Source organism: Felis catus, chromosome A2, assembly GCF_018350175.1.
Source record: "Felis catus isolate Fca126 chromosome A2, F.catus_Fca126_mat1.0, whole genome shotgun sequence".
NCBI lineage: Eukaryota > Metazoa > Chordata > Mammalia > Carnivora > Felidae > Felis > Felis catus.
The window spans coordinates 162462680-162472460 of NC_058369.1; the positions used below are offsets into that span (position 1 = coordinate 162462680).

The 9781-nt window shown below is 58.9% G+C and overlaps 1 protein-coding gene across 5 annotated transcripts; it reads left to right on the plus strand.

Moving 5' to 3' along the window:
• The first annotated feature begins 1044 nt into the window (after positions 1–1044).
• Positions 1045–8965, plus strand: LOC111559559 (zinc finger and SCAN domain-containing protein 2-like). Of its 5 annotated transcripts, none has more exons than XR_002740656.2 (3): positions 1045–1166; positions 4066–4964; positions 6637–8965. XR_002740656.2 is itself a non-coding variant. In XM_023250722.2 (2 exons), exon 2 carries the CDS (start codon positions 4094–4096, stop codon positions 4703–4705), a length of 612 nt encoding a protein of 203 aa, XP_023106490.1. In that variant the 5' UTR covers positions 2101–2377; positions 4066–4093; the 3' UTR covers positions 4706–5337. The 5 variants fall into 5 exon arrangements, 1 of the variants encoding a protein (XP_023106490.1); XR_002740655.2 differs by lacking the exon at positions 1045–1166 and adding an exon at positions 1191–1778; XR_002740657.2 differs by lacking the exon at positions 1045–1166 and adding an exon at positions 1785–1940.
• Positions 8966–9781: the final 816 nt, after the last annotated feature.

Here is a 9781-nt window from a genome sequence, read left to right on the forward strand (position 1 = left end):
ATTCTACGATTCCCAGGTTTTGAGGGTGGAGTGGCAGGGGCGACCTCACGGGGCTGGGAGGCCTGTGTCTCCCACAGCCCCTCCTCAGGGATGGCGCCACCCCAGCTGTCACATCCACCATCTGTTGTAAGGAGCTCTGCCCGGGCCCCAGCTGGCAGCTACCGGGGGTTACAGAGAAAAAGGCTACTTGATGTTCCTCTTAGCACTTTTAACTTAAAATCGCTTTCCCTTCCGGCCTCAGTTTCTTGATCTATGAGATGTGAATTCTGAGGCACTTTCTCACTCTGGACAAGATTATTTCCAATCACGATCATCACACCCTGTTTCTGTTTGGGGTTTGGTACCAGGGTGGTGCAGGGGACAGTGAGCTGGGTGGTGGCCCTGTCTTCCCATCTGGGCTCGGCCGCTTAGAGCGTTGGGTCTCCAGGGAAGCTCTCTGTATTTCAATTTTATTTTATTTTCCCATCTATAAAATAGGATAATGATACTTGTGTAACATACACGGCACATGGTTATTGGAAGGCTCCCACGAGATAATAAATGGGAAAAGGCTTTGTAAAAAGAACAGTAATGTATAGGTAAGGGGTATTATTATTGAAGGACAGTTGAAAGCTGGAATTCAGCCCAGGCCTGTCTAAAGGGGTGTGATAGGTGGCTCTTTTACGGGATATCTTTTTTTTTTAATTTCTTTTTAATGTGTATTTATTTTTGAGAGAGAGAGAGAGAGAGAGAGAGAGAGAGAGAGAGAGAGAGAGAGAGAACAAGCAGGGGAGGAGCAGAGAGAGAGGGAGACACAGAATCTGAAACAGGCTCCAGGCTCTGAGCTGTCAGCACAGAGCCCGACGCGGGGCTCGAACTCAAAAACCGGGAGATCGTGACCTGAGTCGAAGCCGGAAGCTCAACCGACTGAGCCACCCAGGCTCCCCTATCTTTTTTTTTTTTTTTTTTTTAATGTTTATTCATTTTTGAGAGCATGCAAGCAGGGGAGGGGCAGAGAGAGGGGAGCAGAGGAGCCTAGGCGGGGCTCTGCGCCGACAGCAGAGAGCCCAGTGTGGGGCTCCAACTCAGAACCTTGAGAGCATGACCTGAGCTGAAGTCCAGGCCTCTCCGGGATACCTTTTATGGGATATCTTTGGTCAGATCGGAATGAGACCAATTCTGAGGAGGTGGGGACAGTAGGGGTATCACTTCTTCCTTGCTGCCAGCCGTCCTGGTGGCATAAACCGGGCCACAGAGTAGGGGGAGGCTTTCGCAACCCCGTCAGCTGGGGCAGCTCTGATTCCGCCCCTTCGATGGCTGTCTCCCAGACACCCCGCGCAGAGAGGCTGCGCAGCAGGGGCTCCTGCCTTCACCCCCTGCTCTCTCTTGCAAGGAAAGGCTTAAACCGCCAGCGCCCCAGACCCTTCTGGCTTCCTGGGGGCAGATCGTGGGCCCGGCCTGGGTAGCGCTGTTTTAGGATGACGGAGATGGGGATGAGGCTCTTGCTGCTGGACTGGGGCCTCGGGGGGATCCGGCGATGGGAATGGCCGAGGCCGGGGGCGGGGGGGGGCCGGGGAAGTTGGGGTGACCCGCCCGGCGGGGCTTCCGGCTCCCGAAGCGGCTCCCGTCGGCTTCCCTCTCCTGCAGGCGCGGGCGCAGCGCTTGCAGCCCTCCTTTTTCCGCCAGCCAGGTCGTTGGCGAGTTAGACCTCCCAGCCTCACGGGGCTGCTGTGCGGCTGCGGCGACGCTGGCGACTGCGGCGCTGCGGCGGAGACGGAGGGCTCGGGAGGCGGCGCCACGTGAGTCCCGGGCCGCCGGGGCTGGGGCCGCGGCGGGAGATTACCGTATTTATCGAGGCCAGTGCCGGACCCTTGGGGGCGGGTCACTGCGGGCGCGCTACCGTATTTGCCGGGAGCCGCGCAGAGCCTTTCCGGGAGCGGGGAGCGCCGCGACTTAATTGCGTATTTATCCAGGGTCGCGTGGTTCTCCTGGGGGGCGCCGCGGGAGCTGGGGGTGGGGGTGGGTCGCATCCGTGGCCCGAGGAGGCCGGGCCTTGCAGCGACGTGGGGTGGGTTGCGGCAGCAGGGTGGGAGGCCTACGTCTTTTCGTGGGGGCGAGGCTGCGACGCAGAGTTTCCCATATTTCTCCTGGGTCGCTCTGGCCCCGGGAGTCAGCCCGGTTGTGGGTGCGGAGGTCGGGTGGGTGGGGTCAGCTCTTTTGATTAATGCAGCAGTTTGATAAGGAGGGCGGTGCGGGAGGCTGGCCGTCTTTATGGGGGCGAGGGAGAAGGGGCGCGGGAGTCGCTGCGGGAGAGTTACCGTATTTGCGCTGGGCAGCGCAGACTCTAGAGGAGAGAGCCACTGCTGGAGACCGGAGGAGCAGGGGCGCAGCCTGGGCTGTGAGTGCGGGAGGGGATGGAGGAACTTGGGGGAGAAGAGGGGGCCGTGGCTTTAGACCCTCTCCGTAGTGGGGTCCTTGGTCGGAGATACATGCCGGGGAGAGCGAGGAGGCTGTCCAGGGACAAGGCCAGGCTGAGATTGGCCGAGGGGACCGTGATGGTCTGTCTTTGCAAATGTCAGTGCAGCTGGCGGGCTGAGAGCCTCGTGGGTGGGGTCCAATGCAAGTAGTACTGGTCCCCTTCTCCAGGGTGGGTGTGTGTTCCACCCTGGCCTGAGGGTAGGGGGAGAAAGAAGGGGGATCTCTGAGATCCCACTCTGCAGATAGATCGACTGAGGTTGTAGTGAACAGTGAGATCTGGAAGTGTAGAGAAGGCCTGCATGGAGGTCTAGGTCCCTGATGGGGGTGGAGGACCGCAGGGGAGTGCCGGCTCAGCCTGCTCTGGGGCAGGCCTCAGTGCTCTGCAGGAACTGGAGCCCTAGGCTTTTATTTGGGGGGCAGGGCGTGGGAGGAGTGGTTGCAGACAGGGTTGTACAGGAGCAGTGGCCCTTTGGGTGATCTAGAACTCTGCAGTGGTCAGGATAGTGGTGGTGGTGGTCTTGTACATGCGTGTGTATTTTGAGGGGAGTTTAGCTGGTGAGCAGCTGGCACATTGAGAAGAGCTTTTGACAGTGAGTCAGGAAACTTAGGGCCTAGTCCGAGCTCACCTTGTGCGACCTTGGGCAAGTAAGGTGACCTCACTGTGCCTCCGTTACCCCGTCTATAAAGTAGGGCTCAATAAGCCCTGTTCCTTCCTTGGGGTTGCTGTGAGGACAGTGGGAAACAATTTAAGAGACCACGGTGCTATGGGGAAGAGAATCCTTAGAACCTGCATGAATGGAATGGAGCCGAACTTGGGGGTGTTTGCTGAGCCTCGGGGTCAGCTTCCCTGTCTTGGGGATGCCAAGAGGAATCAAGCTGAGACCAGCACCGCCCCCCCCTGCCCCCCAGGGAAGGTCACCCTCCCTTTCAGTGATTTGCAAACCTTTTGCAGGCATGCCACATTTTGATAAACAAAGAGCTGCTGCCTTTAATGTTTAATTGAGATTACTTTCAAGTGTACAGGGTTTTTGTTTTGTTTCTTCTTTTATGCTTTTCAAAAATATCTGTGAGCCACCGGTGACCCCATCCCTCCCTCCAGATTGGGGATGCACCTACCTATCCCCTCCCTCCTTGAGATGCTGGTTGGAGAGATAAGACACATGCAGGTGCTAAGTTGTAAGACTAGAAGCCCCCAGATATCAGCCGTTGGGATTTATTCAGTACTTTGTGTGGCAGGTTGGGTGCTTCCTGTTGGGGATAAAAGAAGGAGGCGGCTCTGTCCTTAAGGCATCACCGGGCCAGGGCTTTGTGATGACTGAGGGTCATAAGGTTGGGCCGTAGGGCTCAGGAGGGGCTGGAGGGGCCAGGGAAAGGTTCTAGCAGGAGGTGAACTTGAGAAAGGCTTTAAGGAGGGGCAGGGTGTGATGAAAGGGTAGAGGAGAAAGAAGGGCTTTCCAGCAGGGGAACGCTGGCTTGAACAGGACTGTAGAGGGGTGGATGCTGAAGTTGTGGGAAGCCAGTTCAAGGTCCAGTGACCCTGAGGGTGGGGGCCGGCTGATCCTTGGATCCCCCCACCCCTGACTCCTCTCTCTGCTTCTGCCTCCCCAGGGACTGGTGACTGCGGCTGGAAGTGCCCATGACAGAGCTGGCGTCCTCGGGGGGCGGGTCCCCTGCGGGGGACGGGGAGGAGGGTCTGGGGGACGAGCGAGGCCTGGTCATCCACCACCCCGCGGAGGAGCAGCCTCACCGCTGCCCACTGTGCGGCCAGACCTTCTCGCAGCAGCCCAGCCTGGTGCGCCACCAGAAGGCACACGCTGGGGTGGGCCGCGCGGCCGCCTTCGTGTGTCCCGAGTGCGGCAAGGCCTTCAGCGTCAAGCACAACCTGGAGGTGCACCAGCGCACGCACACCGGCGAACGGCCCTTCCCCTGCCCGGAGTGTGGCCGCTGCTTCAGCCTCAAGCAGAACCTGCTCACGCACCAGCGCATCCACAGCGGCGAGAAGCCGCACCAGTGCGCGCAGTGCGGCCGCTGCTTCCGCGAGCCGCGCTTCCTGCTCAACCACCAGCGCACCCACGCGCGCATGCCCGCACCGCACCCGCGCCGCCCCGGCGTGTTCGGGGAGCGTCGGCCCTACTTCTGTGCCCGATGCGGCAAGAGCTTCGCGCGCGAGGGCTCGCTCAAGACCCACCAGCGCAGCCACGGCCACGGGCCCGAGGGCCAGGCGGCCCATTTAGGCCGCGTGCTATGATGCGCGCCAGGCCTGCCGCCGCCGGTTTCCTGCCCCAGAGCCGCGTCCGTGACTCCAGGAGATGGCGCTGGGCTGCGGCCCCCGTTCTGGATTTGATCCTGAGAGACGGGGAGGGCTGGCTTGGGGTCTTGAAGGAGTGGGCCGCTGCTCCGCTTGGGCCGCCTCTTTCCGAGTCTTCTCCACCCTACGGCTGGTCGTCCACAGCTGCTTTGGGCCCCTGCATTGGTTTTCCTCCTCTGGCTCACCCGGCCTAGAGTAGGTGAGACCTAAGGTTTGGCCCGATCCCCTCTCAGGCCTGGGCAGGGGTTGGGGTCAGGGGCAGGCAGGGAAGGTGGGGTGAACTGGGCTCTGGGTGTATGACAAGCTTCTTACTAGATCTTCTTTCCCAGAATGTCAGAGTTGAAAGTCACCTGGAGAGGGCCTCTCTCCACAGTCCCCAGACCCACCCACCCCCTACCCCCTCCACACCCAAGGTCTCCTGACTCCAACACTTACTATCTGGTGTACTTGAGAAATCATTGCACTTTATGACTCAGTTTGTTCATCTGTTTAAGTTGTGTTTAAGAGGGACTTCTCCCTGGGATATTGTGAGGATTGTAGTCAATATTACTAGATAAAAGAGGGTGACAGCACTGGTCTGGAAACATTTATTGAGCACCCCAGTGTGCCACGCACAGTGCTGTGCTCTTGGGAGGAGGCACTGACACAAAGCCTTGTCATCTGAGGGGTGACACTTGGTACACACACAGGTGATGCAGGCTATCCTAGTGGACAAACTATAACGTATTCTGGGAGGTGGGGGAGGTGATTGGTGTCACCCAAAGCGTTTGATGGCTTGAACTGGGTCCCGGGGATGAATACAGGTTCTCTAAGGAGAGCAAAGGTGTGTGGGGTTTCCGAGGTGGGGGTCAGATAGAGGAGGCCCATATGTGCCCCACAAAGGACTTTGTGGTCATAAAGAGAGGACACCAAGATGTTTAATGAGTAGAGCGTGGTGATCTCAGACATACAGTTCAAGGGGTAATGCAAGCACTGTGAGGACAGGTCAAAGTGGGGTGAGCAGGAGCCTCCAGCATTGTGGGGTCATCTGGGCAAGAGAAAATGAGGCCCCTAGCTAAGAGGCTTGACCAAGGGGGAGAGCCAGGACTGTCTCCCAGGCTCCTGATTCCAAGTTGGTGCTCTGAAGCACAGGCTTCTTCAGCCATTTGGCAGGTGAACAAACAGGCTCACCCAAGCTTGCCCCAAATCTCACTTAGTACTCACTTAGTACTTAGTACTGTGGTGTCACAGTGCAAGCCTGGCTCCCAAGACCCTTCATCTCTATTTCACTGCCCACAAGAGAAGCTCTTACTAGCGGGAAAATGGAGTGTGGAGGTTGTGGGGATGTGACAAGATCCCACGTGGTAGGATCCTGGGCAGGGGCGCCCCTGGGTGCCCGAGGGGGTCTTGGCATCCACAGTAGCAGGTTGGGAGGAAGGGAGCTGGGGGCGTCAGAGGGGACCTGCACTCACAGAGCCCTTGCTCTGTGCCCAGCCTGTGCCACCACCTTGCTAGGTGCTGGAGACCTGTCCCTGCCCTCTGCCCTTCCTTAGAGTTTGTGGCTCCTTGGACATCAGTGGCCCTTGGCCTGCCACCAGGTGGCTGCTGCAGTGTGGACTAGTATTTAGTGGCAGAGATGAAGAGATTAATCTGGGACCTGGGACATCTGGAGCCCACATGCCCCAACCCCAAGTTGTCTCAGGGGTTCATGGGATTGATAATCCTGGAGTGCTCCGTAGGGGGCTAAAAGGACTGGCTGAAAGCCTTGGACAAGTGCAGGGTGGCCCCACGGACTCCTCCCGCCTAGCCCCAGAGAGGTGACTGAGGGGTGGCTGGGCAGGGCCGTGTCAGAGCCCCAGACCTGACCCTCATCTCTTTGTCTCCATGAACAGATGTGGAGTGGGCAGGACCTCTGGGAAGTGTGTGAGGCACATCTGGGCACAGAGTCTAGGAATGGGGCCCTCTGGGGCCCTGCCCACCGGCATGAGGACATGTCCCCCTAAGAAGACCTACCTCGGGAGGTGCCCTGCAGAGGGGACTGACGCAGCCTGGAATTGGAGGCCGGTTCTGTGCCCCGGTGGAAAAACTCCCCGAACCAGTTGGGAGTCATGGCCAGAGAAGAGCTCGTCCTGGCTGCCTGGCCACAGACTTCCACTCTCATGTGGCAGCAGGAACAGTGCCTGTGTGGAGAGCCAGCTTCTCTGCGCCTGCCTGGCCCATCAGAGACAGCAAGTAACTGGCCCAAGAGAACACAGCAAAGTCAGCAGGAGGCCTGGCTCTAGAGGCGAAGCCTTTCCCCCAGGTGTGAACCATACTTGCAAGGCTCCACTTTCCTTTCAGAGCAATGGTTCTTAAGACTTTGGGGGTGTGAAACCCTTGGGAAATCTAGCAAACGATATGAACCTTCTCCCCAGGAAAACGCGTACTCACGGAGACACGAGAATCTGCAAACAATGCCAGAGCTCCTGGACTCCTGGCTGAGAATCTCAGCCCCAGGACAGAACCTGCCACTCTTTCCTTACCTACGATAGATCCCTGGGTCAGGGCCACCCCACAAGTAGCATTTCTCCCTCCCCCTGCTGAACTTCCTTCCCTCACTCAGGAATAAAGAATTCTGAGGAGGGGACCCTTTTAGTCGCTCTCCTCCCAGGCCTCACGGGGCCTCAGGCTCCTGGAACCTCTCTTCCCTTCCACAGACGTTGCTGGAGGCTCTCTGGGCTGGGTTCGCTCTTCTCTGATTTGGGGTGCTTGCTCTGGCTGCTGGGTTTCACCATGCCCAGGATCCCTGGCCCGGGCTCTGTCTGATCTCACCATGAAAGTGGCGGGGAAAGCAGGGAGTTCCATGGTGTAGGGTGTGCGTGACCTTGGGTCCACCCGGGGGGAGGGATCCTGCTTCCCAGCAGCCAAGCCTCTGCCACACCAGGTGTTTAGCCAGGCCTGATGTGGGGAAGGCTGAGGGGGCAGACGGAGCTTGGCTCCTGGTGCCCGCCAGCTCTGGGGCCAAGGAGCTTTCCCGAGGTCCGTGCACGGATGTGGAGGGGCAGAGGCTGGACCACCAGCAGGGAGAGGACTTCTGTTTCCACCCTGAGCGGGTTGGCCTGGAGCTCACTGGCCTCCCCAGAACGAACCACTCATCTGAAGAGGTGTGGCCGATTAGGGCTGGGCTGGGGTTTCAATGACCTCCAGATGCAGTTCTACTTAGTGAAACCCTTGGGGGTGGGGAGAGGCCTGGAGCCATGGATTTAGATCAAATCCCAGCAATGGGAGTTGTGGGGGGCGCTGTGGAGCGTTCTGGTGGGAGGTCCTAGGGCCCAGCTGGGCTTTGGTCAGGGTTGTCTGGAGGCCCCCCTCCCCAGCTCCTGCCCTGGGATCTTGCCTGTCCCGTCTCCCTTGCAGCCTGCTGCAAATCTGCCGCACACCTTGTCCTGGAATAACAAACCGTGCTGGGGGAGATCAGAGAAACAGGAGGCGTTCTGCACTCCAGAAGCTTCCATTTGCTCTGATCCTTGGCCTGCCTGGAGGGAGCCTCAGGGAGGGAGCCTCCCTGCCGATCGTCAGCTCACCTCCCTCCAGTCTAACCACGCAGCCCTCATGCGCTGTTGCGGCCTCTGCCTTCCCTGGTATTGCTGTGAAATGCGCCCCTCCCCCGTCCTCCCCAAACCCACTTCTCCACCAGGACCTCCATCCTCTTTCTCTGAACGGTCCCTGTGTTAACTCCGTCTCACCCTCGGGGGCACATGCCGCCTTGCACTCTGGCTTTCCATGCGTGCGCACGTGCGTATGTGTGTGTGTGTGTGTGTGTGTGTGTGTGTGTTGAGTCTCCAGCTAGACTGTGCGCTCCCTGAGGGCAAGGGACGTGCCATTTCCTCTTGAACCCCAACAGGGTCCAGCACAGGGCTGGGCTCATAACACTCAGGAAATACTTGTCTACTGGCTGATGGGTCAAGTGCTGGAGGCTGGAGGGTGGCTGGTGGTGGGAGGTGGCGGGTGAGTTCACACGTGGGTTGTGGGTTCGTTTCACTGAGCTGTGAGCTGGCTCCCCTGGGGCACTAATGACTGTAGGAGACCTCAGGTCCTCCCCTACTTGGGCCAGTGGGACAGGAGGGACGCCCCCATGGCTACGCGGGATTGCGTGTCAATGGTCGTCCAGGCTGGATATTTCTGTCGGTCACCGATACCTGCCGGAGCTGACCAAGTGGAATAAATGTTCTCTCGACATCAGCTGGCGTGAGCTGTGGTCATTTGGGGCTCCGCCGGGAGCAGGGCGAAGGGCTCTATCTCTGCGCCCCTCGTGTCTCGAGGAGCTGTGTGCTATGGTTTGTCAAGGCTATAGCAAGCAGAGCTCAAAACCACAGCAGTGAATAGTTTAGTTCCCCCCTCCCCTGCACTCTGGATGATGACTGCTATTTGGATTTGAGTAACGGATATTGGGGCCCCTTCAAGCAGCCTCGACTGTTTGCTCAGCTGAGAGTGAGTCCAGAACTGCTGAGAGTGAGACCTGCTGAGAGTGAGACCTGCTGAGAGCCTGCGCGGTGATCCCCATCACCTGGGGGCCTTGGCCAGCCGCGTGTCTTTCCTGAGCTTAGTCTGCTTAGCTGTGACAGTCCTGTTGTTGCCAAGGCGCCGGCCCTGATCACAGCCCAGGCTCTCCCCAGCACCTTCTTTCTGTGTCCTCCTCTTCTTGACAGATTTGGGGCCGCATCGATGGCATCTATCAGCCAAGGGAGGTCCTGAGTGCCAGTAACTCAAGGACAGGAACCGTGGAACCTGGGTTTGTTGGGGGTGGATCCGGCAGGACTCTTGTTGGACTCAAATTGACTAATGCCTACATGGGGAACTGCGGACTCAGGGGACAGAAATGCAGTGACTTGAGGGTGATAGTCGGGACCCAGCCTGTCCTGGGCTCTGCCCTCCCTCCTGGGGGCTGCCTCCCCAGCTCGCACCCAGGCCGGGAAGAAGCCCTCTGTCGGCCGAGGCCAGGTTTCTCCCCCAAAGGTCCGAACCAGTTGCAGGGCTGATGGGGCGGCGGAGGGCAGC